Below are 17,516 nucleotides of genomic sequence, written 5' to 3' on the forward strand. Positions count from 1 at the left end.
CCTACTCCTGCACCTATTTTCTATGTTTCTATGAAGCTGTTATATTTGAATGCATGCAGTATACAGAAAAATATAGATGATCTTGTAGCACAGTTAGAGATTGGCAAGTATGATATTGTGGGCAACAATGAGTTGTGGTTGCAAGAAGATCACAACTGGGAGCTTACTATCCATGATACACATCATATTGATCAGGCAGGTGGGTGGGGAGGGGCTCTCCGCCCCCATTCTCTTACCTTCTTCCTGTAACCTTTGATGTCCTGACTAATCAAGAACCTATCAAACTCTGTTTTAAATATACTCAGACTTAGCCTCCACAGCCATCTGTGTCAATGAAATCCACAGATTCACCATCCTCTAGCTAAAGATATTCCTCCTCATCTCTGTTCTAAATAGATGTCCCACTTGCCTGAGGCTGTGCCCTCTGGTCTCGACTCCCCCACTAAGGAAACATCCTCTCATAGTCGTAGTCATACTTTATTAATCCTGGGGGAAATTGGTTTTCATTACAGTTGCTCCATAAATAATAAATCGTAACAGAACCATAAATAGTTAAATAGTAATATGTAAATTATGCCAGGAAATTATGAAATAAGTCCAGGACCAGCCTATCAGCTCAGGGTATCTGACCCTCCAAGGGAGGAGTTGTAAAGTTTGATGGCCACAGGCAGGAATGACTTCCTATGACGCTCTGTGCTGCATCTCGGTGGAATGAGTCTCTGGCTGAATGTACTCCTGTGCCCAACCAGTACATTATGTAGTGGATGGGAGACATTGACCAAGATGGCATGCAACTTGGACAGCATCCTCTTTTCAGACACCACCGTCAGAGAGTCCAGTTCCATCCCCACAACATCACTGGCCTTACGAATGTGTTTATTGATTCTGTTTGTGTCTGCTACCCTCAGCCTGCTGCCCCAGCACACAACAGCAAACATGATAGCACTGGCCACCACAGACTCGTAGAACATCCTCAGCATCGTCCAGCAGATGTTAAAGGACCTCAGTCTCCTCAGGAAATAGAGACGGCTCTGACCCTTCTTGTAGATAGCCTCTATCTACATCCACTCTGTCCTTAGCCTTTCAATATCTGATAGGTTTCAATGAGACCCCCACTGATTCTGCTAAACTCAAATGAGTACAGGCCCAGAGTCATCAAACTGTCCTCGGACGTCAACCCTTTCATTCACTGAACCATTCTCATGAAACTCCTCAGGACCCTCTCCAATGCCAGCACATATTTTTGCAGATGAGAGGCCCAAAACTTCTCACACTACTCTAAGTGCAGTCTGAACAAACCTTTATAAAGCTTCAGCATTACATTCTTGCTTTTATAATCTAGTACTCTCAAAATTAATGCTAACATTGCATTTGCCTTCCTTATCACTGACTTGCAAGTTAACCATTAGACACTCACAAGTCCCTTTGCACCTCTGGTTTTTGAATGTTCTTCCTGTTTAGAAAATAGCTTAAGCCTTTATTCCTTCTAGCAAAGTGCATGACCGTACACTTTCCTACACTATGCTCCACCTGTCACTTCTTTGCCCATTCTCCCAATCTGTCTAAGTCTTTCTGCAGACTCCTGCTTCCCCAACTCTACCTGCCCCAACACCTATCTTGGTATCATCCTCAGACTTGGCCACAAACCGATTCATTCTGTCTTTCAAATCAATGACATATAATGCAAAAAGAAGTGGTCCCAACACCAAAGACCTGCAGAACACCACTAATCAGCAACAGCCAACCAGGAAAGGCCCCCTTTATTTCTGCTCTTTGCCTCCTGCCGGTCAGCCAATCTTCTATCCTTGCTATAACCTGTTCTATAACCTGGGAATACAGATCTATAATTCCGTGAAAGTGGCATCACAGGTAGATAGGGTCATACAGCGAACTTTTGGCACATTGGCATTCATTGATCCAAGTACTGAGTACAGGAGTTCAGATGTTAAGTTGAAATTACATTAGATGTTGGTGAGACCGCATTTGGAATATTGTGTGCGGTTCTGGTCTCCAACTTACAGAAAAAGGTATCAAAAAGAATGAAAAAGTACAGAGAAAAGTTACAAGGTTATTTCTGGCACTTCAGATTATAGCAACAGGTTGAATAAATTAGGACTATTCCCTGGAGTGTAGAAGAATAAGAAGAGATTGATAGAGGTATACAAAATTATGAGGGGTATAGATTGGGTTAATGCACTCAAGCTTTTTTCCCACTGAGGTTTGATGAAGCTAGAACGAGAGGTCATAGGTTAAGGGTGAAATGAGAAATATTTAAGGGAAACCTGAGGGAGAACTTCTTTGCTCAGTGGGTGGCATGAATGTAAAATGAACTGCCAGGGAAAGTGGTGGATACAGATTTTATTTCAACATTTGAGAGAAGTTTGGGTAAGTACATGGACGTACTGTTATGAAGGGCTATGGTCCAGGTGCAGGAGGATGGGACTGGGCAGAATAACATTTCAGCATGGTCTAGATTGGCCGAAGGGCCTACTTCTGTGTTTTATGACTCTAAAACCAGCACGAACCTGTTAAACACTGACCTGTTTCTCTGGTGCTACATTTTGCAATGTATTTACCAGAAATAACCACAGTGTCTGGTCTGAGTAATGATGGAGTGGGATGATTCAGTGTATTTAATATCACTGGGTAGAGGTCTGTACGTAATATGAATAATCAGATTCAGGACTGATGAAGAAGGCAATCAGATGCCTCCAGCTGGGGAGAAATCTCTGAAGTCTGTTGTATGAAACATGAATAGCAATGGATGATTACAAACAAGAAGTATGTTCACATGGGCAAGGCAGCATAGAAATGCCCCTGATCTTTTATTGTGGTTCTAGAATAGTATTGTTAAATATTTACATGGAAGACGAAGCTGTAAAATAGATAACACCACTGCAATGATAATATAGTAACTGCAGTGATATCATAATTACGATTAGCAATTAGCCCAAGTCAAGTCAAGTGTTTGTAAAATTGCACGAGCTATGAATCAATGCCAAACACAATGGCTTTATTGTGTGAAGCAGCTCCAAAAGGAAGTACGGTGTCCAATCCTTCAGGTGCAGTACAAAGGTTCACTTAGAGCAGTGTAGCTGCTATTCATTCTGCATAATAAGCTGTGCGACTCAGTCTGTCTCTTTCTTTCATGATCAACTCCTTTATTGATTTTATCTTTTATAAAGTACTTTTTTCTTTTATCATATCAAACTTTTCATAAAATTTCCTTTAGGAATTGATTTGATCCTTTTCTCTTTCTCAAACTTTGTTGGGTAGGGAAACACTTTTTAACCTTGGGGTTTCATTTTTAATTTTCGTTGTAGCCGTCTTTTGCTATAACAACCTCTCACTTTGCTACTGCTTGGAGATGTCCATCTCGGGCCAGCCTGTGGCACAGTTCAGTGTGTGGGATTATGTGGTGTTTATCGCCATGCTTCTTGTGTCCCTGAGCATTGGGGTCTATCATGCATTTAAGGCCAGGGCCCAGCAGTCGAACAATGAGTTCCTGCTGGGAGGCAGGAAGATGAAGGCAGTGCCTGTTGCCATGTCACTTACTGCCAGCTTCATGTCGGCTGTTACGGTGATTGGGACACCAGCAGAGGTTTATCGCTACGGGGCCATGTTCTTGATCTTCTGCATCAGCTACTCCGTGGTTGCCATCGTCTGTGCTGAAATCTTCCTGCCTGTATTCTACAGACTCAATATCACCAGCACTTATGAGGTAGGCCAATAAGTTCAGGCTTTTGAAACCTTGCGTACAAGCTTTTGTTCCCTTGAACTTTGATATTTCTGTGCTTTCCTAGTTATTATGACTCTTGGTACTGTATTTAAACTTGAACTCATCCAAAACATTGCTGCTGTTCTTGCCATATTGGTACAATAATGAGGCGTTTTCTCATCACAACCTTGTTTTTAAATTCCTCTCTAGTGCCACCACACCCTAAGTCTGCAAATTTCCACAAAGATTTTTCTCCCCGGAGTTAGAAACATTTTATAACTGATCTCTCAGCATCTTGGCATATAGAAACATAGAAACATAGAAAATAGGTGCAGGAGTAAGCCATTCGGCCCTTCGAGCCTGCACCACCATTTATTATGATCATGGCTGATCATCCAACTCAGAACCCCACCCCAGCCTTCCCTCCATACCCCCTGACCCCCGTAGCCACAAGGACCATATCTAACTCCCTCTTAAATATAGCCAATGAACTGGCCTCAACCGCTTCCTGTGGCAGAGAATTCCACAGATTCACCACTCTCTGAGTGAAGAAGTTTTTCCTAATCTCAGTCCTAAAAGGCTTCCCCTTTATCCTCAAACTGTGACCCCTTGTTCTGGACTTCCCCAACATCGGGAACAATCTTCCTGCATCTAACCCTTTAGGATTTTATATGTTTCAATCAGATCCCCCCTCAATCTTCTGCTGATACTTCACCCGGAATACATCTTTGGTCTCCTCACCAAAAGGAGAGAGTGTGCAGTAAAGATTTCCCAGACTGATTCCTGAGGTGGCAAGTTAGTCCTATGAAAAAATTTAATGCTTACTATTATTGTTTGCACAATGTTTTTTTTCTACACATTGGATGTTCGATGACCTTTTTTTAATGGGCTCTGTTGGGATTCCTTGTTCTGTGGCTGTCTGTAAGAAGTCAAATCTCAAGGTTGTATACAGCATACGTACTTTGACAATACATATACTTTGAACTATGAGGAAAGACTGAGTTACCTAATTTAGAATTTAGAAAAAAATGAGAGATTAACTAAAATTAGTACTTAAGCGGTATTTACATAATTAAAACTCACTTGTACCTCGATCAACATAATATAAAACCATGGCATATCTCACACAGTGAGCCCTGTTTATAAATACAGTACATGACATTTTTGTTAAACCAGTTGATTCCAGTGGAGAAGGAAGAATGTAGGTTCTAACTATAGGTACCAAACTAAGAAGTACGAAATTCATATAGTGCTCAACAAGATAGGCATGGGAGTATATTTTCCTTGGCTGATCTCCAAAAACTGGAGCTGTCATGTCAAAATGAGGCGTAAGCTGAAATCATAAGACATTCCATTATTTGGAGAATGGTAAATATTTGGAATTCTCTATGCCTCAGTCATTTAATTTGTATTCAAAACAGAAATGAGTGGATTCCTAGATTTTTATGGAAGCAATATACTTCTCATGGGTTTAAAAACGCAAACACGAGGAATTCTGCAGATGCTGGAAATTCAAGCAATACACATCAAAGTTGCTGGTGAACGCATCAGGCTAGGCAGCATCTCTAGGGAGAGGTACAGTTGACGTTTTGGGCCGAGACCCTTCAGGGACAAAGATAATTTCCAACAATTGTCTCTCTATCACCCTTTGTCATTAATCCCATTACCTTCTCTGAATTCCTCATTTCTGTACCCTGTTAACCAACAACTTAATTGGACCAAGCACATGCTTAACAGTGTCTATAAGAGCAAGTCAGGACCCCCAGCACCTACGACATGCCCCTTTTTCATTGTTAGCATCAGGGTAGGAGGAACAGCTTCTTCCTCTCTGCCATCTGATTTCTAAATGGACATTGAACCCATGAACACTACCTCCCTACTGTTTGATTTCAGGTTTTTTTTGCACTACTTGTTTTAACTTCACTATTTAATAGACATGTACTGTATACTTATTGTAATTCATTTTTCTCTATATTTATTTATCATGTATTTCATTGTACTGCTGCGGTAAGGTTAATGAATTTCACAATGTACCCGGTGGTATTAAACTTGATCCTGATTCTGATGCTGACTGGTAAGTGACTTACCTCTCGAATTCCTTAAGCCAGTCTACCATCTTTCACCATATCACTCGCAGAATATGACATCACTTAGAACAAAACATCCTATGCAACGTCCGAGATGTTCACCCCCTCTATCACTGGTACATTGCAGAGGCAGTGGGTATCATCTTTAAGATGGAGTTTAGCAGTTCTACACCAGTCCCCTTCAACACATCTCCTAAGCCCCAGATTAAGGACGCTGGCTTGAAAAATTTCTGCCACAATGTTCTAGAGCTGAACTCATTTGTCTCCAGTTGCCACACCATTTACCCCCATGGTGTCATCCCCAGTGAGGACAATTTTACTGCAACTTCAAGGTGCTACAACCGGTGAAATACTATCCCTTATATCGAACGCAGTTGCTCTCAATCAAAAGGCCTCAGCTACCACGTTTTTTAAAGAAGTCTGGAGCTGAATATCTCCAATCTGAGTACCAGTGAGTAAATTATTAATGAGTGACTGAATGCCATATGAGCTTTGTCTCAATAGCTGGCAGAGTTCCAGGAAACTGATAAATCAGTGTCACTATAGCAGTATCTCAATACCAAAGTTCAAATTTATTATAAAAGTACTCAACCCATATACACAACCCAGAGATTAATCTTCTTGTGGCACACTCAATGAATTCATAATAGAATAATAACCATAACAGAATCAATGAAAAGCCTCACCAACTTGGGCGCTCAACCAGTGTACAAAGGACAATAAATTGTGCAAATGCAGAAAGAAAGAAATAATAATAATAATAATAAATAAGCAATAAATATTGACTAAACAAACAATAAATGAGTAATAAATACCTTGCATAATTCTGGACTAGCAGAGAGACAATGTCATGATAGCATTGTCTCAATTCCCTGCAGGTACCAAATTTCTTCAACATATAAAATGCCTTTGGATTTCACTCCTAAATGCCTTAGCTCTGTTTCTCTGTTCTTTTCATCTTGTTCCAGCCAGAAAAAAAAAATGCTCTTTAAAAAAACAGCAAAATAGCACAGTTACTGAAAACCTGAAGCTTAGCAGGAAATATTAGAAATATTCAGGCAACATCTGAGCAATCTCAGAAGTATAGCTTATAACTTTTGTTAGAATATATAACAGTAGAGCACAGGAAGAAGCACTAGGTCTACACCAAACACAATGCACAATTAAATCGCATCTCTTCCGCCTGTATTTGATCCATAACTGTCTATTCTCTGCATATACCTATATCTACCTTATAGTATCTTAACCACCACTATCATATCCGTTTCTACCACTCCCTCCAGCAGCCCATTCTAAGCACCCATCACTCGGCAGCATATATGATCTTACATCTTATTGTTTGCCTACACTCCACTTTCTCTGTAGCTGTTACATTTTATTCTTTTTACCTTGTTCTACCTTAATGCATTGTGCAATGATTTCATTGACGGACAAACTTTTCACTGTCAAACCAATTCCAAATTCCCCTCTCACCCCTCAAACCTGACCATCCTACTCTGGGTAAAAGATTCTGTTTACCCTATCAATGCATCTCACAATATTACAAACCTCTATCAGGTTTTCCCGATGCTCCAGAGAAAACAACCTAAATTTGTTCAACTACTTATAGACCATACCCTCTAAACCAAGCAGCATCCTGGTAAAAATTTTGTGTGGCATAAGAGCTGAATTCTGAAGGAAGGCAGTTTTTTTTAAATTTCTTCGAGTGCAAGAAGGATGAGACTGCGCAGGTGCGTGACGTAGACAGGACAGCGCGGAGAGTTTAAAAAGGAGACCACTCTATACAGTGGGCAGCGGAGTGAGTGGTAGCAGAGTGTAGGGCTTTGGTTCAACGGGCTTAGGCGGTAATGGGAAGAGGCGAGAGCGAAGCACCAACTCTTTTTTTTCCCTTGGCGAATCAGCCCAGACAGACAGAGGAATAGCAGGTCTCACACAGCTAATGGTACGAACTAATGGTTTAAAAAGTTTGTGTGTTTGGCGAGGTAAGTGGGTGAGTAGACTTATTTTTCCTTGTTTCATTCCTGTAGCATTAGATAGCGTGCCTGCAGGGTTAGTGCTTTGTTCAGGGTGTCAGATGTGGGAATCCTGGGAGACCTCCAGCCTCCCTGATGGCCACATCTGCACCAGGTGCACCAAGATGCAGCTCCTCAGAGACCGTGTTAGGGATCTGGAGCTGTAGCTTGATGACCTACTGCTTATCAGAGACAGTGAAGAGGTGATAGACCAGAGCTACAGGGAGGTAGTCATCCCTAGGCTACAGGGGTCAGAAAACTGGGTCACTGTCAGGAGAGGGGAGGGAAATGCCCGGATAGTGGAGAGCACACCTGTGGCTGTCCCCCTCAGCAACAAATATCTTGTTCTAGATGCTGTTGAGGGGGATGACCTGACAGGGGACGCCCACAGTGACCAGGTCTCTGTCACTGAGCCTGGCACTGTTGTGCAAGAGAGAAGGAGGGAGAAGAGGAATGCGGTAGTCATAGGGGATTCCATTGTCAGGGGAACAGACAGGAGATTCTGTGAGCCTGATAGAGATACCCGCATGGTGTGTTGCCTCCCAGATGGCAGGGTACAGGATGTCTCGGATCGCGTCCAGAATATTCTGAAGGGAGAGGTGAGCAGCCAGTTGTCTTGGTACATGTTGGTACCAATGACATAGATAGGAAAAGGGAGGAGCTCCTGAAGAGAGATTTCCGGGAGTTAGGAAGGAAGCTGAGAAGCAGGACCTCCAGGGTAGTAATCTCGGGATTACTACCTGTGCCACGTGTTAGCGAGGCAAGAATAGTAGGATCAGGCAGATGAATGCCTGGCTGAGAGACTGGTGTAGGGGGCAGGGCTTCAGATTCTTGGATGATTGGGATCTCTTCTGGGGGAAGTATGACCTGTTCAAAAAGGACAGGTTACACCTGAACCCAAAGGGGACCAATATCCTGGCGGGAAGGTTTAATAGAGCTGTTAGGGAGGGTTGGGAACTGGAATGATAGAGCGGAGGAGGGGGAAAACAGAAATAAATTTAAGACAGTGAGCAGTAAAGATGTCAGGAAGGACATGCAGGTGATGGAGCAAATTTGCAGCCATTGGGATGAGTTGCAGCGCAATCAAAGCAAAACGTACCAAATATTGGTCTTAAGGTGTTATACTTAAATGCACGCAGCATAAGGAATAAGGTGGATGATCTTGTCGAACAGCTACAGATTGGCAGGTATGATATTGTGGCCATCACTGAGACGTGGCTAAAGGATGCATGTCTCTGGGAGCTGAATGTCCAAGGATACACGGTGTATCGGAAGGATAGGAAGGTAGGCAGAGGGGGTGGCGTGGCTTTATTGGTAAGAAATGATATCAAAGCATTAGAAAGAAGTGACATAGGATCGGAAGGTGCAGAATCTTTACGGGTTGAGCTAAGAAATTGCAGGGGTAAAAGGACCCTGATGGCAGTTATATACAGGCCTCCTAACAGCTGCAGGGATGTGGACTACAAATTACAACAGGAAGTAGAAAAGGCTTGTCAGAAGGGCAGTGTTATGATAATTGTGGGGGATTTTAACATGTGAGTGGATTGGGAAAATCAGGTTGGCACTGGATCTCAAGAGAGAGAATTTGTAGAATGTCTGCGAGATGGCTTTTTAGAACAGCTTGTTGTTGAGCCCACTAGGGGTTCGGCTGTACTGGATTGGGTACGTGTAATGAACCAGAGGTGATTGGAGAGATTGAGGTGAAGGATCCCTTAGGAGACAGTGATCATAACATGATTGAGTTCACTGTGAAATTTGAGAAAGGGAAGCCAGAATCCGATGTCGGTATTTCAATGGAGTAAAGGAAATTACAGTGGCATGAGAGAGGAACTGGCCAAAGTTGACTGGAAAGGGACACTAGCAGGAAGGACAGCAGAGCAGCAGTGGCTGGAGTTTATGCGAGAAGTGAGGAAGGTGCAAGACAGATATATTCCAAAAAAGTAGAAATTTTCGAATGGAAAAAGGATGCAACCGTGGTTGACAATAGAAGTGAAAGCCAAAGTTAAAGCAAAGGAGAGGGCATACAAGGAAGCAAAAATTAGTGGGAAGACAGAGGATTGGGAAGTTTTTCAAAACTTACAAAAGGAAACTAAGAAGGTCATTAAGAGGGAAAAGATGAACTATGAAAGGAAGCTAGCAAATAATATCAAAGAGGATACTGAAAGCTTTTTCAAGTATATAATGAGTAAAAGACAGGTGAGAATAGATATAGGACCGACAGAAAATGATGCTGGAAAAATTGTAATGGGGATAAGGAGATGGCGGAGGAACTGAACGAGTATTTTTCATCAGTCTTCACTGAGGAAGACATCAGCAGTATACCAGACACTCAAGGGTGTCGGGGAAGAGAAGTGTGCACAATCACAATTATGACAGAGGAAGTACTCAGGAAGCTGAATAGCCTAAGGGTAGGTAAATCTCCCAGACCAGATGGAATGCACCCTCATGTTCTGAAGGAAGTAGCTGTGGAGATTGCGGAGGCATTAGCAATGATCTTTCAAAAGTCAATAGATTCTGTCATGGTTCCGGAGGACTGGAAGATTGCAAATGTCACTCCGCTATTTAAGAAGGGGGCAAGGAAGCAAAAAGGAAATTATAGACCTGTTAGCTTGACGTCGGTGGTTGGGAAGTTGTTGGAGTCGATTGTCAAGGAGGAGGTTACGGTGTACCTGGAGGCATATGACAAGATAGGCAGAACTCAGCATGGATTCCTTAAAGGAAAATCCTGCCTGACAAACCTATTGCAATTTTTTGAGGAAATTGCAAGTAGGCTAGACAAGGGAGATGCAGTGGATGTTGTATATTTGGATTTTCAGAAGGCCTTTGACAAGGTACCACACATGTGGCTGCTTAACAAGATAAGAGCCCATGGAATTATGGGAAAGTTACATACGTGGATAGAGCATTGGCTGATTGGCAGGAAACAGAGAGTGGGAATAAAGGGATCCTATTCTGGTTGGCTACCGGTTAACAGTGGTGTTCCACAGGGGTCCGTGTTGGGGCCACTTCTTTTTACGTTGTACATCAACGATTTGGATTATGGAATAGATTGCTTTGTGGCTAAGTTTGCTGATGATACAAAGATAGGTGGAGGGGCCGGTAGTGCTGAGGAAACAGAGAGTCTGCAGAGAGACCTGGATAGAGTGGAAGAATGGGCAAAGAAGTGGCAAATGAAATACAATGTTGGAAAGTGTATGGTTCTGCACTTTGGCAGAAAAAAATAAATGGGCAGACTATTATTTAAATGGGGAGAGAATTCAAAGTTCTGAGGTACAACAGGACTTGGAAGTCCTCGTACAGGACACCCTTAAAGTTAACCTCCAGGTTGAATCAGTAGTGAAGAAGGCAAATGCAATGTTGGCATTCATTTCCAGAGGAATAGAGTATAGGAGCAGGGATGTGATGTTGAGGCTCTATAAGGCGCTGGTGAGACCTCACTTGGAGCACTGTGGGCAGATTTGGGCTCCTTATTTAAGAAAGGATGTGCTGACGTTGGACAGGGTTCAGAGAAGATTCACTAGAATGATTTTGGGAATGAGAGGAATGTTTGTCCACTCTTGGACTGTATTCCTTAGAGTTTAGAAGAATGAGGGGGGACCTCATAGAAACATTTCAAATGTTGAAAGGCATGGACAGAGTGGATGTGACAAAATTGTTTCCCATGATGGGGGAGTCTAGTACGAGAGGGCATGACTTAAGGATTGAAGGGCGCCCATTCAGAACAGAGATGCGAAGAGATTTTTTTAGCCAGAGGTTGGTGAATCTATGGAATTTGTTGCCACGGGCGGCAGTGGGTGCCAAGTCATTGGGTGTATTTAAGGCAGAGATTGACAGGTATCTGAGCAGCCAGGGCATCAAAGGTTATGATGAGAAGGCGGGGGAGTGGGACTAAATGGGAGAATGGATCAGCTCATGATAAAATGGCGGAGCAGACTCAACGGGCCGAATGGCCAACTTCTGCTCCTTTGTCTTATGGTCTTACAAAGACTCCTTTCTGACTCTTATACTCCTGAGCAATGATAGTAACCCAGGTCCCACTCTCTCCGCTAGTGTAGCCTCTTTCAAGAGCTATGGACTTGGACTCCGAGCTTCCTTTGTACATTAATGCTGTACACACTTTCTCCTTACATTAGGCCAGACAAATGTTTTTCAGAATTATTCTGATGAAAGGCCATCAGAACTAAATGGTAACCATTTCTGTCCTCAACAATGCTGCCTGATGGATTGATACTGTTTATTGTTCTTTCTACCTTACGATACAATTTATTGTTTTGAACTACCTGATAGGATTGCCTCCTATGATTCAGACTTACATCATTATTGTCAAAGATTTTGCAAGCCAACCTTGCAGTTAACCCTTCTTGCCATCTATAAATTTGTTGATGGTACAACCATTGTTGTTAGAGTCTCAGGTGGAGACGAGAGGGTGTACAGGAGTGAGATATACCAGTTAGTTGAGTGGTGCCACAGCAACAACCTTGTACTCAACATCAGTGAGACCAAAGAGCTGATTGTGGACTTAAGGAAGCGTAAGATGAAGGAACACAGACCAATCCTCATAGAAGGATTTGAAGTGGAGGGAGTGTACAATTTCAAGTTCCTGGTTGTCAAGATCTCTGAGGATATAACTTGGTCTGAACGTATCAATGCACCTATAAAGAAGGCAAGAAGGCAAGACAGCGGCTATATTTCATTGGGAGTTTGAAGAGATTTGGTTTGTCACCTAAAACACTCAAGAACTTCTATAGATGTACTGTGAAGAACGTTCCGACAGGTTGCATCATGGTCTGGTATGGGGGGGGTGTGGTGCCACCTGTGGTCCTACTGTACAGGATCAAAGGAAGCTACAGAAAGTCGTAAAATTAGTCAGCTCTATCTTGGATACTAGCCTTCGTAGTATCCAAGACATCTTCAAGGAGCTGTGTCTCATAAAGGCGGTATCCAATATTAAGGACCCCCCATCACCCAGGACATGTCCTCTTCTTATTGTTACCATCAGGTAGGAGATACAGAAGCCTGAAGGCACACACTCAGAAATTCAGGAACAGCTTCTTCCCCTCTGCCATCTAATTATAAATGGACATTGAACCCATGAACACTATCTCACTTCTTCTTATATTATTTCTGTTTTGCACTATTTTTAAACTAACTATTAAAATAGTTAGATTTTTAACATATATGTATATACTTATTGTAATTGGTTTACTTATTTATTTGCTTTCTTTCTAGATTATGTATTGCATTGTAGTGCTGCTGCTCAGTTAACAAATTTCATGACATATGCCACTGACGTAAACCTGATTCGGATTCCAATGTACCAAGACCAGCACTGCTCAATTTCATGCCCTTGCAGATATCTCACTACAGAGCATTGAAAGAAGGTCTCAGCCCTTAAGGCACATTCCCTTGGCAACCGGATAGCAACAATGCACATTGTGGTTGTGACAGAAAAGACGGTGGTTGAGAGCTTGTAGACTTATTCACTAAGACACGGAAGTTCTCATCAGATGAAGCATAGCATGAACAAGATTTGGGGACTAGCTGACCAGCATGGACTCAATGGGCTGAAAGGCCTGTATGTGTATTTGAATGCTCCATGACTCTGTGAAGGTGGTCCTGTGAACGAGGAGAGTCAGTAGAACATCAGGAGCCACCACCTGGAAGGAAGGTTGTTCCAGCTGTCCTACAGATATTAGTAGCCCCACTCATTCTAGCAATGAAGAAGTTGTCCTATCCTCACATGATGGCAATTAGAGCAAGCAATTTCAGTAACTGAATGCAAGGATCAGTGGCAACTGTTTTTCTGAAGGAGAATGTGAGGTATCAAAGTTTTTCATCTGGGCTCCTTCAGCTGACTATCAGTGGCCTAGGGTAGTGTGAACAATTGGTCTGCACTGCTCCAAATGGAAAAAAGAAGTCTGTCTGTCAGGATCATTGAGACACATTGTGTACATATTCCTCTGCTGGTCACAAGGTCCATAAGTAGAAACATCACTTGAAGCACCAGAACCTCAGCTTCAGCTTATCATCCCTTCCCTTTCTGGTTCCATGCTTCATCATTCTCTCTTCACCTTCTCCACCTCCTTCCACCCTTTCCCTCTGCATCTGCCAGTCATCCCATCTCACCTATATTCGCCTCATCACTTGTCAGCTCTTCCCTCAGCCCTTTCCCTCTATATTGGCTATCTCCTCTCTATCTTATAGTCTAAATGAAGGTCTTCCACCCAAAATGTAGACTGTCCATTTCCCTCCACACTGCTGAGTTCCCCATCTTTGCATATCTCTGGATATGTCCGATCGTGAGAACCTACTCAGGAGGCAGGTGTCACACTTCACGTTAACCATCAGGAGTTCTTCTGGTACTTGATAGCCATTTTCTTAAGATCGAAAGAATGGAAACCATTCAGGCTGCTGACCGGGCACTGGTTACTAACAAGAGCTCATGGACATGTGCAGACCATATCACCACACACAACCCCGAGATTCTTTTTCTGTGGCCGTACTTGGCAAACCTATAGAACAGTAAGTGTAAACAGGATGAATGGGTTGCCTGCACATGTGGGATAGAACATAAGATATAGGAGCAGAATTAAGCCATCTGGCCCATCAAGTTTGCTCTGCCGTTTCATCATGGCTGATCCACGTCTCCACTCAGCCCAAATCTTCTGCCTTCTCCCTGTTTCCCTTCATGCCCTGACCAATCAAGAATCTATCAACCTCTGCCTTAAATATAACCAGTGACTTGGTCTCCACAGCTGCCTGTGGCAACAAATTCCACAAATTTAACACACTCTGCATAAAGACGTTCCTCCTCATCTCTGTTCTCAAAGGATACTCCTCCCCCCCGTTCTCAGACTCTCCCACCAGAGACAGCCAGCCGAGTGCCTGAGATGTAAACAGAGGGTAAAGTCAATGAATTCACCCCTCTAGGAATGTAGTGTCAGGCCCACTTCTTTGATGTTGGGGTGAGCAACAAATCGAGAGACAAATACAGAGTAGAGATTTCCCACTGGATTATGGAAAGATCCTGTGGTGAGGAAGCTGAAAGCCAACATGACTATGTCTACCATAGAGGCAGTAGATCAGGCACCATCAATGATCCTCACAACCCAGACCATGCTCTTTTCTGGCAGCTGCCATCAGGTAGAAAGTACAGGTGCCTCAGGATTCACACCACAAGGTTCAAGAACAGTTACTACCCCTTAACCTCTTGAACAAAAGAGGATATTCTACTTCTTGTGTTTCCACATCCGATGGTCTCACTTTAATACCTCTTTACTTGTTATTTCATGCTCATTATTTTTTGCTATTTATTTATATCTGCATTTGCACAGTTTCTTGTTCATTGATCCTGGTTACACTTACTGTTCTATAGATTTGCTAAGCTTGCTCACAGAAAAAGAATCTCAGGGTTGTACGAGGTGACATGTATGTACTTTGATATAAATTTCTCTTTGAACTTTGAAGGCCAATAGTACAATGGCACCATCCCCAGTGAAGGGCTTGTCAACAGTTTGAAGAGTAGAATATTACTCTAGAGTAGATTCTTTGCACAAGGCAAGTCTTTCAATCAGGAGGTTCTTCACCCAGCCTGCATGGCTGCTCATTACCATGCCTGCACCTCAACTACAGAGCACTGCCCATGGGGCCCCCACTGCATCCCTCATTGAAGAAATATCTCAGCAGATGAGTGCTGGAGGAGATAGCCCCTGTACTTTCAGCACACGCCGTGTACTGGCTAGACAGCCTGCTCAGAGATTTGAAGTTGCAGCCAGATCTCCTGAAGCCAGCAGTCTGCCTCTGGACGTAAACTGTAGCCAAGTAACAGAATGTACTCTCAGTTCTACAGTTTAACAATACTCATTGTCTGCAACCTAGACCTATACATTATTCATAGAAGAGAGGGCATTGCACAATAGTGAAGTAATTTGGTGTTCATCTGAGATCAGATTGCTAACATAAACAGAGCAGCAAACTGTCTAGTTCACTCTCCCAATGGGTACAATTTCATCCGAAAATGGCCAGTGAAATATACTCCAGATTAAAATATTTTTCAGTGTACTTTCAGCATGTTTATGATAGGAACACATCTGTATGTGAATCATAACAAACAGTCATAGTTCAATACAGCACAGATACAGGCTCCTCGGACCAACGAGACAATGGTGCCCATAGCAAGCTCCAATTTCCTGTTTCTGGTTTCTGATTCAGCTTTTGTCCCTTCCGTCCTAATCCTGATGAAGTGACTCAGACTGAAATGTTGACTGTTTATTTACCACCTCAGATACTATCTGACCAACTGAGTTCCTCCAGCATGTTTACGTCTGTTCCTCAAGATTTCCAGCCTCCGCAAAATCTCTTGTGCCCCCAATTTCCTACACTTGAACCATAACCCCCCGAAGTTTTCTCTCTCCATATACCCATGCAAGTGCTGTTTCCATTATCTACCCAATTGCTGTTTCTATTATCTATCCAAGTGCTGTTTGCATTATCTATCCAAGTGCTGTTTGCATTATCTATCCAAGTGCTGTTTCCATTATCTACCCAAGTGCTGTTTCCATTATCTACCCAAGTGCTGTTTCCATTACCTGCACAAGTGCTGTTTCCATTACCTGCACAAGTGCTGTTTCCATTATCTACCCAAGTGCTGTTTCCATTACCTGCACAAGTGCTGTTTCCATTACCTGCACAAGTGCTGTTTCCATTATCTACCCAAGTGCTGTTTCCATTACCTGCACAAGTGCTGTTTCCATTACCTGCACAAGTGCTGTTTCCATTATCTACCCAAGTGCTGTTTCCATGTATCTACCCAAGTGCTGTTTCCATGTATCTACTCTACTGGGTGTTTTTATAGACCGCCCAATAGTAATAGGGTCATTGAGGAGCAGATAGGGAGACAGATTCCGGAAAGGAGTAATAATAACAGGCTTGTTGTGGTGGGAGATTTTAATTTCCAGAATATTATTGGCATCTCCCTAGAGTGAGGGGTTTAGGTAGGGTAGAGTTTGTTAGGTGTGTTCAGGAAGGTTTCTTGATACAATATGAAGAGAGGCTGTACTTGACCTGGTTTTGGGAAATGAACCTGGTCAGGTGTCAGGTCTCTCAGTGGGAGAGCATTTTGGAGAAAGTGATCACAATTCTATCTCCTTTACCATAGCATTGGAGAGGGATAGGAACAGACAAGTTAGAGAAATGTTTCAGGGGAAATATGAGGCTATCAGGCAGGAACTTGGAAGCATAAATTGGAAACAGATGTTCTCAGGGAAACGTACGGAAGGAACGTGGCAAATATTCAGGGGGTGTTTGCGTGGGGTTCTCCGTAGATAGGTTCCAGTGAGACAGGGTAGGGTACTGGAACCGTGGTGTACAAAGACTGTTATAAATCTAGTCAAGAAGAAAAGAAGAGCTTACGAAAGGTTCAAAAACCTGGGCAATGATAGAGATCTAGAAGATTATAAGTCTAGCAGGAAGGAGTTTAAGAATGAAATTAGGAGGGCCAGAAGGGGCCATGAAAAGGCCTTGGCAGACAGGATTAAGGAAAACCCCAAGGCATTCTACAAGTATGTAAAGAGCAAGAGGATAAGATATGAGAGAATAGGACCAATCAAAAGTGACAGTGGAAAAGTGTGTATGGAACCAGAGGAGGTAGCAGAGGTACTTAGTGAATACTTTGCTTCAGTATTCACTATGGAAAAGGAT

At 42.8% G+C, this 17,516-nt stretch overlaps 1 protein-coding gene across 1 annotated transcript in view; it reads left to right on the forward strand.

Annotated features, from left to right (window-relative positions):
- The first annotated feature begins 3,049 nt into the window (after positions 1-3,049).
- slc5a8l (solute carrier family 5 member 8, like) overlaps positions 3,050-17,516 on the forward strand; it is a 68,864-nt gene continuing 54,397 nt past the window's right edge. The window contains exon 1 of the mRNA XM_063043624.1: positions 3,050-3,721. Within this exon, the coding sequence (XP_062899694.1) occupies positions 3,368-3,721 (354 nt within the window). The 5' untranslated portion in view covers positions 3,050-3,367. The remainder of the gene's footprint in view (positions 3,722-17,516) is intronic.

This window comes from Mobula hypostoma, chromosome 3, assembly GCF_963921235.1.
Source record: "Mobula hypostoma chromosome 3, sMobHyp1.1, whole genome shotgun sequence".
In the NCBI taxonomy this organism is placed as follows: Eukaryota; Metazoa; Chordata; class Chondrichthyes; order Myliobatiformes; family Myliobatidae; genus Mobula; species Mobula hypostoma.